General features: G+C 47.6%; 1 protein-coding gene across 7 annotated transcripts in view; it reads right to left on the bottom strand.

Annotated features, from left to right (window-relative positions):
- The window catches only part of LOC129811250 (attractin-like), a 242380-nt gene that overhangs the window by 46223 nt on the left and 172899 nt on the right, over positions 1–23258 (bottom strand). For 3 of the 7 annotated variants that reach the window (XM_055862409.1, XM_055862404.1, XM_055862408.1), the window contains exons 22-24: positions 19731–19825; positions 19536–19614; positions 18563–18720 (exon numbers count right to left, since the gene is read on the bottom strand). In XM_055862409.1, coding sequence (XP_055718384.1) covers positions 18563–18720; positions 19536–19614; positions 19731–19825 — 332 coding nt within the window. The remainder of the gene's footprint in view (positions 1–18562; positions 18721–19535; positions 19615–19730; positions 19826–23258) is intronic. The other 4 variants (XM_055862410.1, XM_055862405.1, XM_055862407.1 and 1 more) reach the window with 3 other exon arrangements.

Consider the following 23258-nt stretch of genomic DNA (forward strand, 5'->3'; position numbering starts at 1 on the left):
GGTGAGACAGGAGGGGACGGCACCGTTCGGATAGAACGAGGCGGTGACAATGCTACGGGCTGATTATCGCACTACAGACCTGGGTTCGATCCCTGCCGGCAGTGACCGGGAGACCCGTGACGCGGCGCACAATTGGTCCTTGTGGCACGCCGGGCGCCTGGAAGCTGACTTTCGGTCGCCAGCTTGACAGTGTTTCCTCCCGACACATTGGTGCGGCTGGCTTCCGGGTTAAGCGAGCAGTGTGTCAAGAAACAGTGTGGCTTGGCGGGGGCGTGTTTCGGAGGACGCACGGCTCTCCCCCTTCGCCTCTCCCCCTTCGCCTCGCCTCTCCCGAGTCTAAAGGGGAGTTGCAGCGATGGGACAAGACTGTAACTACCAATTGGATATCTCGAAATTGGAGAGAAAAAGGGTAATTCTTTGTGAATATGTATTAGCGGCCAGCGTCATTCTTTGTGAATATGTATTAGGGGCCAGCGTCATTCTTTGTGAATATGTATTAGGGGCCAGCGTCATTCTTTGTGAATATGTATTAGGGGCCAGCGTCATTCTTTGTGAATATGTATTAGGGGCCAGCGTCATTCTTTGTGAATATGTATTAGCGGCCAGCGTCATTCTTTGTGAATATGTATTAGGGGCCAGCGTCATTCTTTGTGAATATGTATTAGCGGCCAGCGTCATTCTTTGTGAATTGGAAACTAGGTGTATTTCGCACGTCACTACTTCACAGAAGAAGCATTTGAACGTAAACATTCATTTTTTGTTTACAAAATGCGTTGTTTGGCAGAAATGCCTAATGTAAGGTGAACTTTCATGTGCCTTAATAACAAACTTGTATTCCATCCATAAATACAAAGAAAATGGTTAAAATTACAAGCCTAGTTGGTTTAGCCATGGAAAAAGACCCCGTGTTGCCAACTCCTCCGTGAGGAAAGTAGCGATTGGCTGTCCTAAAAGTCGCTAAATGACGTCATCGCCTAATTTGCATAATTGTCCGTGTGCATGTAAATGTGATGGACGCTGTAGGAGAGAGGACTCCCTAAATATGTTTAGCAAACGAGCGAGCTGCAGAGAGCGGCTCACACAGCGAATAAGAACCAGATATTTGAGGCCATACTCCTCCTTCAGCACTTTATGGACCCCATTGTTAATCCCCGTCATAACAGAGGCATTGTCAGTCCCTATCCCCAGGAGTTTCTCTTTTTTAAGACAACACTTCTCCAGGAAAGCCACAACAGCACAGGGCTATAGATTTGGCATCCCCTCCCTCCCAACTCAACAAGCCCCAGAAATGTTGATACAATTGTCTGCTTGGTGTCACTAAAGTACTTTATCACAACCCCCAGGTACTTGGAAACACTTACATCCGTGGACTCATCGAGGAGGAAGCTGAAACGCTGGTCACCCCTCATCTGCGACCAACTCTTCCAGAAAGTATGGTGCTAGAACACCATTAATCATTTCTGTGCTCTTTGTCCTGTGCATTTTGAAGTGGGAAGCAGCAGTGGAGTCTGGGAAAGCAACTCTACATGCTTCTCCAATGTGATCACATGCCAGCATGGAACAGTGTTCAGCGATAGCTAATGCCATGGTGGCCTCAGACCTTTTTGCAGAGTACATTTTTTTTTATACCATAAATGGCAGCTTGTTTTGGGTGGAACTGTTATAAGGCTTTGCCTTTTGAGTATGTTTTGGAGTTGTCATGTGTTTTTTTTACATCACTAAGTTTGTCGTAGAAATCAGCCTTACAAAACAGGCAGTCAGCCTTTTGAATTTGAATTCAGGGTATGATTCCCACTCCTTTCTGTATTTAAGGGTGTACAGTTTAGACTGATGATGAGCTAGCCAGCTAGATGTTTAGCTTCCGTCACAAAGAGACACACAGTGGACAAGGTAAGTGCCTGAGGCTGTGTGAGTCAAATGCAGTGATGTATTTTAGACAAAGAACATTTTACATTTACATCCCGCCCCGAATGTAAGCCAGGGTGGGATTAGCCAGCGCATGAGAGATTCAGTTGCAGTCTGGAGAGGTGAACATCTCCTGCTCTGACAACTGGGAGGGACCGCTGCGCGAGGACTGGGCCGCCTGTGAGTGCTTTGGGACGGGGATGGGGCCACGGGGGCCCCCGCTGCTCGTTGAGCAGAGTTAGAACGATACGTGCTTTCACGTCAGAGTCTCCAAAAGTCTCCAATAACACACCAGAAAAAGTTGCTAGATTTGTCGCTAATTGATTTTAAAAAAAATATGCCGCTAGATGGGTTTGAATACTCGCTAAATATAGTGACAAAGTTGCTAAATTGGCAACACTAAAAAGACCAGGAACCTTCCCACTAGCCATGATTTGCTGAGATAATGTATGGGCTGGACATTCCCGGGAGATGAGTTTGGATTGGTCTGCCATGTAGCATGCTTCTGTTAACAACATGAGCTGTTCAGTATGTGTTGACAGTCCTTTCTACCGCACCGTTTTTGAAAGATATAACGTTAGCCATCGAGAACTACAAAAGTTCTGCTACTTGTCTCTACAACATCGATGCCCTGAATTTAGCGGGGGCGCTATCGACAGATCAGTTGGAAAAAGTGATGGGCTACTTCCTGCACACGCCACAGTCGGTGTGAACCGGAGTGACTTGACACAACGCTGGCCAAACAAGATGTAGCTACAAACAGAACGGAGTTAATGGTTCCAGTCAGTGTGAACCGGAGTGACTTGACACAACGCTGGCCAAACAAGATGTAGCTACAAACAGAACGGAGTTAATGGTTCCAGTCAGTGTGAACCGGAGTGACTTGACACAACGCTGGCCAAACAAGATGTAGCTACAAACAGAACGGAGTTAATGGTTCCAGTCAGTGTGAACCGGAGTGACTTGACACAACGCTGACCAAACAAGATGTAGCTACAAACAGAACGGAGTTACATGGTTCCAGTCTGTGTGTAACGAGTAAGAGTCTAGCTACATTTTCCAGATAAATTTCTAATTTTGTCAGAAGGTCATTTTTATTGAAAGTAAATGCGTACTGTTAGTTAGCTAGCAAACGTTAGCTTGCTGGCTCGCTAGCTAACGGATGTGTATGATCTGTGTAGTAACATTAGTTGAATCAGACGTACATTTGAATTGCTAGTTATAGCCTAACGTTAGCTAGTTAAACATTGAACCTAGTTTGTTAGCATTAGCTACCTGCAGATTCATACTACAGCAACGACAATGTTTGTATTGGTTGTAATATGAGTTGGGGTTATGCCGGTTCGTTGTTTAGCCAGCTAGCTACATGTCTAAACAAAAGACTCCACTTCGGGACGGATTATTACATGACCCATCAAATTAGCCAGGTGTGTCTGGGGGGTGATTACGGCCATCGATTGTATTTCATGAACATGTCTCGACAATAGTGACCATCCACTTAGCTAGATGTGGCTGGGAGGTGATTACAGCCATCTATTGTATTTCATGAACGGGTCTAGATAATAGTGACCATCCACTTAGCTAGATGTGGCTGGGAGGTTACCCCTCCACTTAGCTAGATGTGGCTGGGAGGTGACCCCTCCACTTAGCTAGATGTGGCTGGGAGGTGACCCCTCCACTTAGCTAGATGTGGCTGGGAGGTGACCCCTCCACTTAGCTAGATGTGGCTGGGAGGTGACCCCTCCACTTAGCTAGATGTGGCTGGGAGGTGACCCCTCCACTTAGCTAGATGTGGCTGGGAGGTGACCCCTCCACTTAGCTAGATGTGGCTGGGAGGTGACCCCTCCACTTAGCTAGATGTGGCTGGGAGGTGACCCCTCCACTTAGCTAGATGTGGCTGGGAGGTGACCCCTCCACTTAGCTAGATGTGGCTGGGAGGTGAACCCTCCACTTAGCTAGATGTGGCTGGAAGGTGACCCCTCCACTTAGCTAGATGTGGCTGGGAGGTGACCCCTCCACTTAGCTAGATGTGGCTGGGAGGTGACCCCTCCACTTAGCTAGATGTGGCTGGAAGGTGACCCCTCCACTTAGCTAGATGTGGCTGGGAGGTGACCCCTCCACTTAGCTAGATGTGGCTGGGAGGTGACCCCTCCACTTAGCTAGATGTGGCTGGGAGGTGACCCCTCCACTTAGCTAGATGTGGCTGGGAGGTGACCCCTCCACTTAGCTAGATGTGGCTGGAAGGTGACCCCTCCACTTAGCTAGATGTGGCTGGGAGGTGACCCCTCCACTTAGCTAGATGTGGCTGGAAGGTGACCCCTCCACTTAGCTAGATGTGGCTGGGAGGTGACCCCTCCACTTAGCTAGATGTGCCTGGAAGGTGACCCCTCCACTTAGCTAGATGTGGCTGGGAGGTGACCCCTCCACTTAGCTAGATGTGGCTGGGAGGTGACCCCTCCACTTAGCTAGATGTGGCTGGGAGGTGACCCCTCCACTTAGCTAGATGTGGCTGGGAGGTGACCCCTCCACTTAGCTAGATGTGGCTGGGAGGTGACCCCTCCACTTAGCTAGATGTGGCTGGGAGGTGACCCCTCCACTTAGCTAGATGTGGCTGGGAGGTGACCCCTCCACTTAGCTAGATGTGCCTGGAAGGTGACCCCTCCACTTAGCTAGATGTGCCTGGGAGGTGATTATAGTATTTCCTTCAGATTAATTTAGTGTGTCGGGTCATCTAGTAACGATATCTGGACCCTTTCTGTTGTTGATATTGCATGTATGCAAGTACCGCTTCACTGTACCGTTTACACCTTCTGTATCCTGCGCATGTGGCGAATAAACAGACATTTTATTTGACATAGCGTGTGTTTACCACATGGCATCACATGTGAATCCTTGAAGAGACGGGTGGAACTAAGGCTTAATGGGTGGAGACAAAGAAGACCTCTTCACTAGGTGTGCCCAAAACATTCTATGGCTATTTTCTCAAAATTGGGGTTACAGGTTAATTAACTTTCAAAGCAGAATTACTTTCCCATTGTTCCTCAACTGCAGTCTATGATATACCATTTTGTAGCTCTGAGTTTCTACTTTTATCCAATGTAAAAAAAAAAAAACACCATTAAACATTTTTCTGCATAAGCCAGAATCGAGGCGGTCGTTCAAATCTTGGGAAAACAAAGTTCCAAAGGCTGGACCTAATATTGTGTATAAGAGGTCCTACAAGAGGTTTTGTAGTGATTCCTATGTTGATGATGTAAAGAATATTTGCTGGTCTGTGGTGTGTAATGAGGAGCACTTGACACATTTATGAAATAAGACTGTCCTGCTCGGCTCAGGTTACCAATGACCACAAGCCTGCAGAGAGATCCCACCCCCACCAGAGGAGAAGGGATCTCAAGGGAAGATGGGGGGTTTAGAACACCTCACGCCCATTGTAAATCTAAGGCAGCAGACCAAATTCCTTTGTCCTCTCACTATGGAGAACTATGGAGAACTATGGAGAACTATGGAGAACTATGGAGAACTATGGAGAACTATGGAGAACTATGGAGAACTATGGAGAACTATGGAGAACTATGGAGAACTATGGAGAACTATGGAGAACTATGGAGAACTATGGAGAACTTTAACATGCAATAAACGGACTTTGGGACAAGGGGTTTCGTCAGCCACAATGGTGGTCATGACGATAGATGGAATACGAAAATGAATGTCATTTTTGTTATGTTATTAAAAGTTAAAGGACAGCGTTAAAACGAAAACATTGTAAATGTAATATGTGCTTGATGTTTATACATTGTGTGGAAAATGTCCAAATCAAAGAGAATGTTTTTGTAAAGATGAAATGTGAAGTTAGTTGTCTAAAATTGGATTTGAGTAAAATCCAGACCTCCAGCCTCGTAACTATGTACGCCTAGAGAATTGCCCTAAAGGCGGAAACGATGAAATGTTCTGACCCGAGGGTATAAGACATGTGAGTTAAGAATTAACATATCAGACTAAGTGACCCTGAGCTGCAGCCATGGTCTGAGTAGTCAACGAACCCAAAACGCAACACGAGGTTGAAGACAAAGGAACCCTTTTCTACCCAAGCTACGGATGAGTAGCTCCGTCTAAGAGGGTGAATTCAAGCCGGACCACCCGGTCTCCACCCTCCATCGAATCGTGTATCTACACTGTTTTCATTCCTACGCTGTGAACCCTGAGCTACAGGGCTGGCTGTCCTCAGAAGAACCCTTTCAGAACGAGGACGAGGAAACAGACCATTAAGCCAAAAGGACACTGACATCGTGAGGACAACCAGAGAGTTGCACCAGAGAAGTGCGTCATTGAGAAGCCTAAACGGTCTACGCAGAGACCCCCATCTGAGCCCTTCAACACGTAATTACATCATTATATTCTGACCCATAAGAGCGGCAGTTCGGGGCAAGGCCTAGGGTTAAAATAAGCATCGCTGACAAATGCACCCAAATGTATATTTATCTCGTGTACTTTGTCTTTTTCTCTCTCTTTTAAATCCCCATTTTGGGTGACACGCGCCAGAGTGCGTTGGCCCGTTGTACTAAGTTCTAATCAATAGCCTAGAATGTGTTTTTGTGTATGTGTATCTTTTATCATCATTTTAGCTTTTTAGTAAATACATAATCCACTAAGATTGGTGTGGTACGAACTCATTGGTGGGACTCGGGTTTGTGCAGATTCACGGATTATGTGACGTTCAGAATGAGACTGTAGAGGGAATTGATTGATTAGCGACTGTTGTAAAATCGATATTCTTTGAGTTAATTTGAGAAATAGAAACTCAATAAAACTAATTTTCCCATGGTGCCCCAGGTTAATGAGTTAATAATGGCCTGATTAATTTAATAACGTAATTATAAACCGTTAATCATTCGATGAGCAGCAGTCGTCACATTAACTAATACAATGTCACGACATGAAATAAGCATGCACCCATTAAGAAAATGACAAAAAAAAAAACGTAAATCACAGTGGACTGCCGAGGAATTGAAAAATGTTACGTTTGACAGGGATGAAGCAAAAGGAGTGTTAAATAAGTCTGGCTGCACAACCGATTAGCAAACCTACTGCAAATTGAGAAATCATGTGACTAAACAGAATAAAAATAATCTATACTATGAAACAAGGATAGTAAATGATAGTAAAATGCTTTAGAGCACAATCGAATTAAATTTAGGGAAAAAAGGCAAACTCAGCTCCATCATTCATTCAATCAGATGTCTCATTCATCACTAAACCCACTGATATTGCCAACTACTTTAATGTGTTTTTCATTGGCAAGATGAGCAAACTTAGACATGACGTGCCAGCAACAAACCTAGACATGTAACCTTTATTTAACTAGGCAAGTCCATTAAGAACAAATTCTTATTTACTACGATGGCCTACTGAGGAACAGTGGGTTAACTGCCTTGTTCAGAATGACAGATTTCTACCTTGTCAGCTTGGCGATTTGATCCAGAAACCTTTCGGTTACTGGCCCAACACTCTAACCACTAGGCTACCTGCCACCTCTACACTCTAACCACTAGGTTACCTGCCACCTCTACACTCTAACCCCTAGGCTACCTGCCACCTCTACACTCTAACCACTAGGCTACCTGCCACCTCTACACTCTAACCACTAGGCTACCTGCCACCTCTACACTCTAACCCCTAGGCTACCTGCCACCTCTACACTCTAACCACTAGGCTACCTGCCACCTCTACACTCTAACCACTAGACTACCTGACACCTCTACACTCTAACCAATAGGTTACCTACTGCCCCTACCCTCTAACCACTAGTCTACCTGCCACCTCTACACTCTAACCACTAGGCTACCTGCCTCCCTACACTCTAACCACTAGGCTACCTGCCGCCCCTACACTCTAACCACTAGGTTACCTGCCACCCCAAAGTATAACTGACCAAATTATGAAAGACAGGCCTTGTACACTAAACATATAAATGCCACAGGTAAAGTATTGGTCCCATGTTTCATGAGCTGAAATAAAAGATCCCAGAAATGTTCCATACCCACAAAAAGCTTATTTCTCTCAAATGTTTTGCACACAATTTGTTTACATCCCTGTTAGTGAGCATTTCTCCTTTGCCAAGATAATCCATCCACCTGACAGGTGTGGCATATCAAGTAGCTGATTAAACAGCATGATCATTACACAGGTGCACCTTGTGTTGGGGACAATAAAAGGCAACTAAAATATGCAGTTGTGTCATACAACACAATGCCAAAGATGTCTCAACTTTTGAGGGAGAGTGGAATTTACACGCTGACTGCAGGAATGTCCACCAGAGCTGTTGCCAGAGAATGTTATGTTCATTTATCTACCAAAATCAACCTCAAATCTTTGAAATGTTGCATTTATATTTTTTATTCAGCATCATTTTGTAAAGTGACTATGGATGAAGTGAAATTTTTCACCAATCACGAGCCACCTGGGTCTGACAACTTGGATGGAAAACACCACTACACACCACCCCACTATCACCACTACACACCACCCCACTATCACCCCTACACACCACCACTACACACCACCACTACACACCACCCCACTATCACCCCTACACACCACCACTACACACCACCCCACTATCACCCCTACACACCACCACTACACACCACCCCACTATCACCCCTACACACCACCCTACTATCACCTCTACACACCACCACTACACACCACCCCACTATCACCACTACACACCACCCTACTATCACCTCTACACACCACCACTACACACCACCCCTACACACCACCACTACACACCACCCCACTATCACCACTACACACCACCCTACTATCACCTCTACACACCACCACTACACACCACCCCTACACACCACCACTACACACCACCCCACTATCACCACTACACACCACCCTACTATCACCTCTACACACCACCACTACACACCACCCCTACACACCACCACTACACACCACCCCACTATCACCCCTACACACCACCCTACTATCACCTCTACACACCACCACTACACACCACCCCACTATCACCACTACACACCACCTCTACACACCACCACTACACACCACCACTACACACCACCCCACTATCACCCCTACACACCACCTCTACACACCACCACTACACACCACCCCACTATCACCACTACACACCACCTCTACACACCACCACTACACACCACCACTACACACCACCCCACTATCACCCCTACACACCACCACTACACACCACCTCTACACACCACCTCTACACACCACCACTACACACCACCCCACTATCACCCCTACACACCACCCCTACACACCACCCCACTATCACCACTACACACCACCACACTATCACCCCTACACACCACCTCTACACACCACCACTACACACCACCCCTACACACCACCCCTACACACCACCCCACTATCACCACTACACACCACCACTACACACCACCCCACTATCACCCCTACACACCACCCCTACACACCACCACTACACACCACCACTACACACCACCCCACTATCACCCCTACACACCACCACTACACACCACCCCACTATCACCCCTACACACCACCACTACACACCACCCCTACACACCACCCCACTATCACCCCTACACACCACCACTACACACCACCCCACTATCACCACTACACACCACCCCACTACACACCACCCCACTACACACCACCCCACTACACACCACCCCACTACACACCACCCCACTACACACCACCCCACTACACACCACCCCACTATCACCCCTACACACCACCACTACACACCACCCCACTACACACCACCCCTACACACCACCCCACTATCACCACTACACACCACCACTACACACCACCCCACTATCACCACTACACACCACCACTACACACCACCACTACACACCACCCCACCACTACACACCACCCCACTATCACCCCTACACACCACCACTACACACCACCCCACTATCACCCTACACACCACCCCACTATCACCCCTACACACCACCACTACACACCACCCCTACACACCACCCCACTATCACCACTACACACCACCACTACACACCACCCCACTATCACCCCTACACACCACCCCTACACACCACCACTACACACCACCACTACACACCACCCCACTATCACCCCTACACACCACCACTACACACCACCCCTACACACCACCCCACTATCACCACTACACACCACCACTACACACCACCCCACTATCACCCCTACACACCACCCCTACACACCACCACTACACACCACCCCACTATCACCCCTACACACCACCACTACACACCACCACTACACACCACCACTACACACCACCACTACACACCACCCCACTATCACCCCTACACACCACCACTACACACCACCCCACTATCACCCCTACACACCACCACTACACACCACCCCACTATCACCCCTACACACCACCACTACACACCACCCCACTACACACCACCCCACTATCACCCCTACACACCACCACTACACACCACCACTACACACCACCACTACACACCACCCCACTATCACCCCTACACACCACCACTACACACCACCCCACTATCACCCCTACACACCACCACTACACACCACCACTACACACCACCACTACACACCACCACTACACACCACCACTACACACCACCCCACTATCACCCCTACACACCACCCCACTATCACCCCTACACACCACCACTACACACCACCCCTACACACCACCCCTACACACCACCACTACACACCACCCCACTATCACACCACCCCACTATCACCACTACACACCACCACTACACACCACCCCACTATCACCCCTACACACCACCACTACACACCACCACTACACACCACCCCACTATCACCACTACACACCACCACTACACACCACCCCACTATCACCCCTACACACCACCACTACACACCACCCCTACACACCACCCCACTATCACCACTACACACCACCACTACACACCACCCCACTATCACCCCTACACACCACCCCTACACACCACCACTACACACCACCACTACACACCACCCCACTATCACCCCTACACACCACCCCTACACACCACCACTACACACCACCCCTACACACCACCCCACTATCACCACTACACACCACCACTACACACCACCCCACTATCACCCCTACACACCACCCCTACACACCACCACTACACACCACCACTACACACCACCCCACTATCACCCCTACACACCACCACTACACACCACCCCACTATCACCCCTACACACCACCACTACACACCACCCCACTACACACCACCCCACTATCACCCCTACACACCACCACTACACACCACCCCACTATCACCACTACACACCACCACTACACACCACCCCACTACACACCACCACTACACACCACCCCACTATCACCCCTACACACCACCACTACACACCACCCCTACACACCACCCCACTATCACCACTACACACCACCACTACACACCACCCCACTATCACCCCTACACACCACCACTACACACCACCCCTACACACCACCCCACTACACACCACCCCTACACACCACCCCACTATCACCACTACACACCACCACTACACACCACCCCACTATCACCCCTACACACCACCCCACTATCACCCCACTACACACCACCCCTACACACCACCCCACTATCACCCCTACACACCACCACTACACACCACCCCACTACACACCACCCCACTATCACCCCTACACACCACCACTACACACCACCCCTACACACCACCCCACTATCACCCCTACACACCACCACTACACACCACCCCACTATCACCCCTACACACCACCACTACACACCACCCCACTATCACCCCTACACACCACCCCACTATCACCCCTACACACCACCACTACACACCACCCCTACACACCACCACTACACACCACCACTACACACCACCACTACACACCACCCCACTATCACCCCTACACACCACCACTACACACCACCCCACTATCACCACTACACACCACCACTACACACCACCCCACTACACACCACCCCACTATCACCCCTACACACCACCACTACACACCACCCCACTATCACCCCTACACACCACCCCTACACACCACCCCACTATCACCCCTACACACCACCACTACACACCACCCCACTATCACCCCTACACACCACCCCTACACACCACCCCACTATCACCACTACACACCACCACTACACACCACCCCACTATCACCCCTACACACCACCCCACTATCACCCCTACACACCACCCCACTATCACCCCTACACACCACCCCTACACACCACCACTACACACCACCACTACACACCACCCTACTATCACCCCTACACACCACCACTACACACCACCCCACTATCACCCCTACACACCACCCCTACACACCACCCCTACACACCACCACTACACACCACCCCACTATCACCCCTACACAACACCACTACACACCACCACTACACACCACCACTACACACCACCACTACACACCACTATCACCACCACTACACACCACCCCACTACACACCACTACACACCACCACTACACACCACCCCACTATCACCACTACACACCACCACTACACACCACCCCACTATCACCCCTACACACCACCACTACACACCACCCCACTACACACCACCACTACACACCACCACTACACACCACCACTACACACCACCACTACACACCACCCCACTATCACCCCTACACACCACCCCACTATCACCCCTACACACCACCACTACACACCACCCTACTATCACCCCTACACACCACCACTACACACCACCCCACTACACACCACCCCACTATCACCACTACACACCACCCCACTATCACCCCTACACACCACCACTACACACCACCCTACTATCACCCCTACACACCACCACTACACACCACCCCACTACACACCACCCCACTATCACCACTACACACCACCCCACTATCACCCCTACACACCACCACTACACACCACCCTACTATCACCCCTACACACCACCACTACACACCACCCCACTATCACCACTACACACCACCCCTACACACCACCCTACTATCACCCCTACACACCACCACTACACACCACCACTACACACCACCCCACTATCACCACTACACACCACCACTACACACCACCCCACTATCACCCCTACACACCACCACTACACACCACCACTACACACCACCCCACTATCACCCCTACACACCACCACTACACACCACCCCACTATCACCCCTACACACCACCACTACACACCACCCCACTATCACCCCTACACACCACCACTACACACCACCACTACACACCACCACTACACACCACCCCACTATCACCCCTACACACCACCACTACACACCACCCCACTATCACCCCTACACACCACCACTACACACCACCCCCCTACACACCACCCCACTATCACCACTACACACCACCCCACTATCACCCCACTATCACCACTACACACCACCACTACACACCACCACTACACACCACCCCACTATCACCCCTACACACCACCACTACACACCACCCCACTATCACCCCTACACACCACCACTACACACCACCACTACACACCACCACTACACACCACCCCACTATCACCACTACACACCACCACTACACACCACCACTACACACCACCCCACTATCACCACTACACACCACCCCTACACACCACCCCACTATCACCCCACTACACACCACCCCACTATCACCCCTACACACCACCCCACTACACACCACCACTACACACCACCCCACTATCACCCCTACACACCACCACTATCACACCACCACTACACACCACCACTACACACCAACACTACACACCACCACTACACACCACCACTACACACCACCACTACACACCACCACTACACACCAACACTACACACCAACACTACACACCACCACTACCCACCTCCCCACTATCACCCCACTACACACCACCTCTACACACCACCACTACACACCACCCCTCTACACACCACCCCACTACACACCACCCCACTACACACCACCCCACTATCACCCCACTATCACCCCTACACACCACCCCACTATCACCCCTACACACCACCCCTACACACCACCCCACTATCACCCCTACACACCACCACTACACACCACCCCACTATCACACCACCACTACACACCTACACACCACCCGGCCAAACTGACCAATCGGGGGAGAAGGGCCTTGACATATGTTCTTCAAACAGAGGACCAAAAAAGAAAGCTCATTTTTTGGCAGCTTCATTAAATAGTACCTTCAAAACACCAGTCTCCGGGATGCTGGCCTTCTAGGCAGAGTTGCAAGGAAAAGGCCATATCTCAGACTGGGAAAAGCACACAGACACTGAACAGAGGAACTCTGCCTAGAAGGCCAGCATCCCGGAGTCACCTCTTCACTGTTGACGTTGAGACTGGACAGAGGAACTCTGCCTAGAAGGCCAGCATCCCGGAGTCGCCTCTTCACTGTTGACGTTGAGACTGGACAGAGGAACTCTGCCTAGAAGGCCAGCATCCCAGAGTCACGTCTTCACTGTTGACGTTGAGACTGGACAGAGGAACTCTGCCTAGAAGGCCAGCATCCCGGAGTCGCCTCTTCACTGTTGACGTTGAGACTGGATAGAGGAACTCTGCCTAGAAGGCCAGCATCCCGGAGTCGCCTCTTCACTGTTGACGTTGAGACTGGACAGAGGAACTCTGCCTAGAAGGCCAGCATCCCGGAGTCGCCTCTTCACTGTTGACGTTGAGACTGGACAGAGGAACTCTGCCTAGAAGGCCAGCATCCCGGAGTCGCCTCTTCACTGTTGACGTTGAGACTGGACAGAGGAACTCTGCCTAGGAGGCCAGCATCCCGGAGTCGCCTCTTCACTGTTGACGTTGAGACTGGACAGAGGAACTCTGCCTAGAAGGCCAGCATCCCGGAGTCACCTCTTCACTGTTGACGTTGAGACTGGACAGAGGAACTCTGCCTAGAAGGCCAGCATCCCGGAGTCGCCTCTTCACTGTTGACGTTGAGACTGAACAGAGGAACTCTGCCTAGAAGGCCAGCATCCCGGAGTCACCTCTTCACTGTTGACGTTGAGACTGGACAGAGGAACTCTGCCAAGAAGGCCAGCATCCCAGAGTCGCCTCTTCGCTGTTGATGTTGAGACTGGACAGAGGAACTCTGCCAAGAAGGCCAGCATCCCGGAGTCGCCTCTTCACTGTTGACGTTGAGACTGGTGTTTTGCAGGTACTATTCAATGAAGCTGCCAGTTGAGGACTTGTGAGGTGTCTGTTTCTCAAACTAGACACTCTAATGTACTTGTCCTCTTGCTCAGTTGTGCACCGGGGCCTCCCACTCCTCTTTCTATTCTGGTTAGAGCCAGTTTGCGCTGTTCTGTGAAGGGAGTAGTACACAGCGTTGTACAAGATCTTCAGTTTCTTGGCAATTTCTCGCATGGAATAGCCTTCATTTCTCAAAACAAGAATAGACTGATGAGTTTCAGAAGAAAGGTCTTTGTTTCTGGCCATTTTGAGCCTGTAATCGAACCCACAAATGCTGATGCTCCAGATACTCAACTAGTCTAAAGGCCAGTTTTATTCCTTCTTTAATCAGAACAACAGTTTTCAGCTGTGCTAACATTATTGCAAAAGGGTTTTCTAATGATCAAATAGCCTTTTAAAGTGATAAACTTGGATTAGCTAACACAACGTGCCATTGGAACACAGGAGTGATGGTTGCTGATAACGGGTCTCTGTACACCTATGTAGATATTCCATAAAAAATCTGCCGTTTCCAGCTACAATAGTCATTTACAACATTAACAATGTCTACACTGTATTTATGATCAATTTGATAATATTTTATTGGACAAAACATTTGCTTTTCTTTTAAAAACAAGGGCATTTCAAAGTGACCGCAAACTTTTTAAGTGCTCTACACCCGCACACATCTAGCAGCTAGCTACTGGAGCATCACTCTACACCCCCACACATCTAGCAGTTAGCTGATGGAGCATCACTCTACACCCGCACACATCTAGCAGTTAGCTGATGGAGCATCACTCTACACCCCCACACATCTAGCAGTTAGCTGATGGAGCATCACTCTACACCCCCACACATCTAGCAGTTAGCTGATGGAGCATCACTCTACACCCCCACACATCTAGCAGTTAGCTGATGGAGCATCACTCTACACCCCCACACATCTAGCAGTTAGCTGCTGGAGCATCACTCTACACCCCCACACATCTAGCAGCTAGCTGCTGGAGCATCACTCTACACCCCCACACATCTAGCAGTTAGCTGCTGGAGCATCACTCTACACCTCCACACATCTAGCAGTTAGCTGCTGGAGCATCACTCTACACCCCCACACATCTAGCAGTTAGCTGCTGGAGCATCACTCTACACCCCCACACATCTAGCAGCTAGCTGCTGGAGCATCACTCTACACCCCCACACATCTAGCAGCTAGCTGCTGGAGCATCACTCTACACCCCCACACATCTAGCAGTTAGCTGCTGGAGCATCACTCTACACCCCCACACATCTAGCAGTTAGCTGCTCCAGCATCACTCTACACCCCCACACATCTAGCAGTTAGCTGATGGAGCATCACTCTACACCCCCACACATCTAGCAGTTAGCTGCTGGAGCATCGCTCTACACCCCCACACATCTAGCAGTTAGCTGCTGGAGCATCACTCTACACCCCCACACATCTAGCAGATAGCTGCTCCAGCATCACTCTACACCCCCACACATCTAGCAGTTAGCTGCTCCAGCATCACTCTACACCCCCACACATCTAGCAGTTAGCTGCTCCAGCATCACTCTACACCCCCACACATCTAGCAGTTAGCTGCTCCAGCATCACTCTACACCCCCACACATCTAGCAGTTAGCTGCTGGAGCATCACTATACACCCCCACACATCTAGCAGTTAGCTGTTGGAGCATCACTCTACACCCCCACACATCTAGCAGTTAGCTGCTGGAGCATCACTCTACACCCCCACACATCTAGCAGTTAGCTGCTGGAGCATCACTCTACACCCCCACACATCTAGCAGATAGCTGCTCCAGCATCACTCTACACCCCCACACATCTAGCAGTTAGCTGCTCCAGCATCACTCTACACCCCCACACATCTAGCAGTTAGCTGCTGGAGCATCACTCTACACCCCCACACATCTAGCAGTTAGCTGCTGGAGCATCACTCTACACCCCCACACATCTAGCAGTTAGCTGCTGGAGCATCGCTCTACACCCCCACACATCTAGCAGTTAGCTGCTCCAGCATCACTCTACACCCCCACACATCTAGCAGTTAGCTGCTGGAGCATCACTATACACCCCCACACATCTAGCAGTTAGCTGCTGGAGCATCACTCTACACCCCCACACATCTAGCAGTTAGCTGTTGGAGCATCACTCTACACCCCCACACATCTAGCAGTTAGCTGCTGGAGCATCACTCTACACCCCCACACATCTAGCAGTTAGCTGCTGGAGCATCACTCTACACCCCCACACATCTAGCAGTTAGCTGCTCCAGCATCACTCTACACCCCCACACATCTAGCAGTTAGCTGCTGGAGCATCACTCTACACCCCCACACATCTAGCAGTTAGCTGCTCCAGCATCACTCTACACCCCCACACATCTAGCAGTTAGCTGCTGGAGCATCACTCTACACCCCCACACATCTAGCAGTTAGCTGCTGGAGCATCACCCTACACCACCACACATCTAGCAGTTAGCTGCTCCAGCATCACTCTACACCCCCACACATCTAGCAGTTAGCTGCTCCAGCATCACTCTACACCCCCACACATCTAGCAGTTAGCTGCTGGAGCATCACTATACACCCCCACACATCTAGCAGTTAGCTGCTGGAGCATCACTCTACACCCCCACACATCTAGCAGTTAGCTGTTGGAGCATCACCCTACACCCCCACACATCTAGCAGTTAGCTGCTGGAGCATCACTCTACACCTCCACACATCTAGCAGTTAGCTGCTGGAGCATCACTCTACACCCCCACACATCTAGCAGTTAGCTGCTCCAGCATCACTCTACACCCCCACACATCTAGCAGATAGCTGCTCCAGCATCACTCTACACCCCCACACATATAGCAGTTAGCTGCTGGAGCATCACTCTACACCCCCACACATCTAGCAGTTAGCTGCTCCAGCATCACTCTACACCCCCACACATCTAGCAGTTAGCTGCTGGAGCATCACTCTACACCCCCACACATCTAGCAGTTAGCTGCTGGAGCATCACTCTACACCTCCACACATCTAGCAGTTAGCTGCTGGAGCATCACTCTACACCCCCACACATCTAGCAGTTAGCTGCTCCAGCATCACTCTACACCCCCACACATCTAGCAGTTAGCTGCTGGAGCATCACTCTACACCCCCACACATCTAGCAGTTACCTGCTGGAGCATCACTCTACACCTCCACACATCTAGCATTTAGCTGCTGGAGCATCACTCTACACCTCCACACATCTAGCAGTTAGCTGCTGGAGCATCACTATACACCCCCACACATTGGTGGGGTTGGAGTTGGGGGTGGGTGGTGTCTCATGTCACCTGTATCTTGATGGGCCAGGTGAAGTTGCTGACATAGACGAAGAAGGTGATGTTTGGATTGTTGCGGAAGTCAAAGTTCTCGTTGGAGAAACTGTCTTTAAACTCCTTGATGTTGCTCCTGGATATTATTGGGATCTCCTCGCCTGTCTGAGTACCTGCTTTGGGTGGAGGGGGGGGAGAAAGAACACGTTTTTCCAGTGGACATATCATCAACACATCACACCAAGGTTGAGAGAAAGACAGTTTGAAGCTTTTTCTTGAGTGGGCAGCTTGATGAGAGCCAGTCAATATTTAGGTCCCCCAGAAAATCTACCTCTCTGTTGATATCACATACATGATCAAACATTTCACATTTATTATCCAGATACTGACTGTTAGCACTTGGTGGTCTGTAGCAGCTTCCCACCAGAATGGGTTTCTATTTCAACAGTACTTATAGGAATGTTGGTTCTGAATATAGACCGTAACCCCACCCCTGTTAGCATTTCTGTATGGGTGTATTAAAGTGTGTTACCTGTGAACGTGTGTGAAAGTGTGTTACTTGTGGAGCTGTATTAAAGTGTGTTACTTGTGAAGGTGTATTTAGGTGTGTTACCTGTGAAGGTGTATTTAGGTGTGTTACCTGTGAAGGCATATTAAAGTGTGTTACCTGTGAAGGCATATTAAAGTGTGTTACCTGTGAAGGTGAATTAAAGTGTGTTACCTGTGAAGGTGTATTAAAGTGTGTTACCTGTGAAGGTGTATTAAAGTGTGTTACCTGTGAAGGTGTATTAAAGTGTGTTACCTGTGAAGGTGTATTAAAGTGTGTTACCTGTGAAGGTGTATTTAGGTGTGTTACCTGTGAAGGTGTATTTAGGTGTGTTACCTGTGAAGGTGTGTGTAGGTGTGTTACCTGTGAAGGCGTATTTAGGTATGTTACCTGTGAAGGTGTGTGTAGGTGTGTTACCTGTGAAGGCGTATTTAGGTGTGTTACCTGTGAAGCTGGTGGCCCAGGTGATGTTGAGGTTGAAGTTCTTGGAGGCGTTAATGAAAACAACCAGATCACGATTCTGCTGCGGAGGAGAGAGGGATGAGGAGATAAATGATCTGACCTTACCCCTAAACCCTACTTCCATGGGCATGGCCTGACCCCTGACCTCTAACCCCAGCAGTATGAATGTGGTCCTACCTCCTCGGGTGTGGCTACAAAGTTGATGGAGGTGTAGTAGCGGTCGTCCTCCTGAGACAGACTGAAGGTGAACTGGTAGTCTATCAGCAGGGTGTCTGGCAGGGAGATAAACACAGCTACATGTTAGAGATAAACACAGCTACATGTTAGAGATAAACACAGCTACATGTTAGAGATAAACACAGCTACATGTTAGAACAGAAACACAGCTACATGTTAGAGATAAACACAGCTACATGTTGGAGATAAACACAGCTACATGTTAGAGATAAACACAGCTACATGTTAGAACAGAAACACAGCTACATATTAGAGATAAACACAGCTACATGTTAGAGATAAACACAGCTACATGTTAGAGATAAACACAGCTACATGTTAGAGATAAACACAGCTACATGTTAGAACAGAAACACAGCTACATGTTAGAGATAAACACAGCTACATGTTGGAGATAAACACAGCTACATGTTAGAGATAAACACAGCTACATGTTAGAACAGAAACACAGCTACATATTAGAGATAAACACAGCTACATGTTAGAGATAAACACAGCTACATGTTAGAGATAAACACAGCTACATGTTAGAGATAAACACAGCTACATGTTGGAGATAAACACAGCTACATGTTAGAGATAAACACAGCTACATGTTAGAGATAAACACAGCTACATGTTAGAACAGAAACACAGCTACATGTTAGAACAGAAACACAGCTACATGTTAGAGATAAACACAGCTACATGTTAGAGATAAACACATCTACATGTTAGAGATAAACACAGCTACATGTTAGAGATAAACACAGCTACATGTTAGAGATAAACACAGCTACATGTTAGAGATAAACACAGCTACATGTTAGAGATAAACACAGCTACATGTTAGAGATAAACACAGCTACATGTTAGAGATAAACACAGCTACATGTTAGAGATAAACACAGCTACATGTTAGAGATAAACACAGCTACATGTTAGAGATAAACACAGCTACATGTTAGAGATAAACACAGCTACATGTTAGAGATAAACACAGCTACATGTTAGAGATAAACACAGCTACATGTTAGAGATAAACACAGCTACATATTAGAGATAAACACAGCTACATGTTGGAGATAAACACAGCTACATGTTAGAGATAAACACAGCTACATGTTAGAGATAAACACAGCTACATGTTAGAGATAAACACAGCTACATGTTAGAGATAAACACAGCTACATGTTAGAGATAAACACAGCTACATGTTAGAGATAAACACAGCTACATGTTAGAGATAAACACAGCTACATGTTAGAGATAAACACAGCTACATGTTAGAGATAAACACAGCTACATGTTAGAGATAAACACAGCTACATGTTAGAACAGAAACACAGCTACATGTTATTGATAAACACATCCACATGTTAGAGATAAACACAGCTACATGTTAGAGATAAACACAGCTACATGTTAGAACAGAAACACAGCTACATGTTATTGATAAACACATCCACATGTTAGAGATAAACACAGCTACATGTTAGAGATAAACACAGCTACATGTTAGAGATAAACACAGCTACATGTTAGAGATAAACACAGCTACATGTTAGAGATAAACACAGCTACATGTTAGAGATAAACACAGCTACATGTTAGAGATAAACACAGCTACGTGTTAGAGATAAACACAGCTACGTGTTAGAGATAAACACAGCTACGTGTTAGAGATAAACACAGCTACATGTTGGAGATAAACACAGCTACGTGTTAGAGATAAACACAGCTACATGTTAGAGATAAACACAGCTACATGTTAGAGATAAACACAGCTACGTGTTAGAGATAAACACAGCTACGTGTTAGAGATAAACACAGCTACGTGTTAGAGATAAACACAGCTACGTGTTAGAGATAAACACAGCCTCATGTTAGAGATAAACACAGCTACATGTTAGAGATAAACACAGCTACATGTTAGAGATAAACACAGCTACATGTTAGAGATAAACACAGCTACATGTTAGAGATAAACACAGCTACATGTTAGAGATAAACACAGCTACATGTTAGAACAGAAACACAGCTACATGTTAGAACAGAAACACAGCTACATGTTAGAACAGAAACACAGCTACATGTTAGAGATAAACACATCTACATGTTAGAGATAAACACAGCTACATGTTAGAGATAAACACAGCTACATGTTAGAGTTAAACACAGCTACATGTTAGAGATAAACACAGCTACATGTTAGAGATAAACACAGCTACATGTTAGAGATAAACACAGCTACATGTTAGAGATAAACACAGCTACGTGTTAGAGATAAACACAGCTACATGTTAGAGATAAACACAGCTACATGTTAGAGATAAACACAGCTACATGTTAGAACAGAAACACAGCTACATGTTAGAACAGAAACACAGCTACATGTTAGAGATAAACACAGCTACATGTTAGAGATAAACACAGCTACATGTTAGAACAGAAACACAGCTACATGTTAGAACAGAAACACAGCTACATGTTAGAACAGAAACACAGCTACATGTTAGAACAGAAACACAGCTACATGTTAGAGATAAACACAGCTACATGTTAGAACAGAAACACAGCTACATGTTAGAGATAAACACAGCTACATGTTAGAGATAAACACAGCTACATGTTAGAGATAAACACAGCTACATGTTAGAGATAAACACAGCTACATGTTAGAGATAAACACAGCTACATGTTAGAGATAAACACAGCTACATGTTAGAGATAAACACAGCTACATGTTAGAGATAAACACAGCTACATGTTAGAACAGAAACACAGCTACATGTTAGAGATAAACACAGCTACATGTTAGAACAGAAACACAGCTACATGTTAGAGATAAACACAGCTACATGTTAGAGATAAACACAGCTACATGTTAGAGATAAACACAGCTACATGTTAGAGATAAACACAGCTACATGTTAGAGATAAACACAGCTACATGTTAGAGATAAACACAGCTACATGTTAGAGATAAACACAGCTACATGTTAGAGATAAACACAGCTACATGTTAGAGATAAACACAGCTACATGTTAGAGATAAACACAGCTACATGTTAGAGATAAACACAGCTACATGTTAGAGATAAACACAGCTACATGTTAGAGATAAACACAGCTACATGTTAGAGATAAACACAGCTACATGTTAGAACAGAAACACAGCTACATGTTAGAACAGAAACACAGCTACATGTTAGAGATAAACACAGCTACATGTTAGAGATAAACACAGCTACATGTTAGAGATAAACACAGCTACATGTTAGAGATAAACACAGCTACATGTTAGAGATAAACACAGCTACATGTTAGAGATAAACACAGCTACATGTTAGAGATAAACACAGCTACATGTTAGAGATAAACACAGCTACATGTTAGAGATAAACACAGCTACATGTTAGAGATAAACACAGCTACATGTTAGAGATAAACACAGCTACATGTTAGAGATAAACACAGCTACATGTT

The sequence above is a fragment of the Salvelinus fontinalis genome, chromosome 15, assembly GCF_029448725.1.
Source record: "Salvelinus fontinalis isolate EN_2023a chromosome 15, ASM2944872v1, whole genome shotgun sequence".
NCBI lineage: Eukaryota > Metazoa > Chordata > Actinopteri > Salmoniformes > Salmonidae > Salvelinus > Salvelinus fontinalis.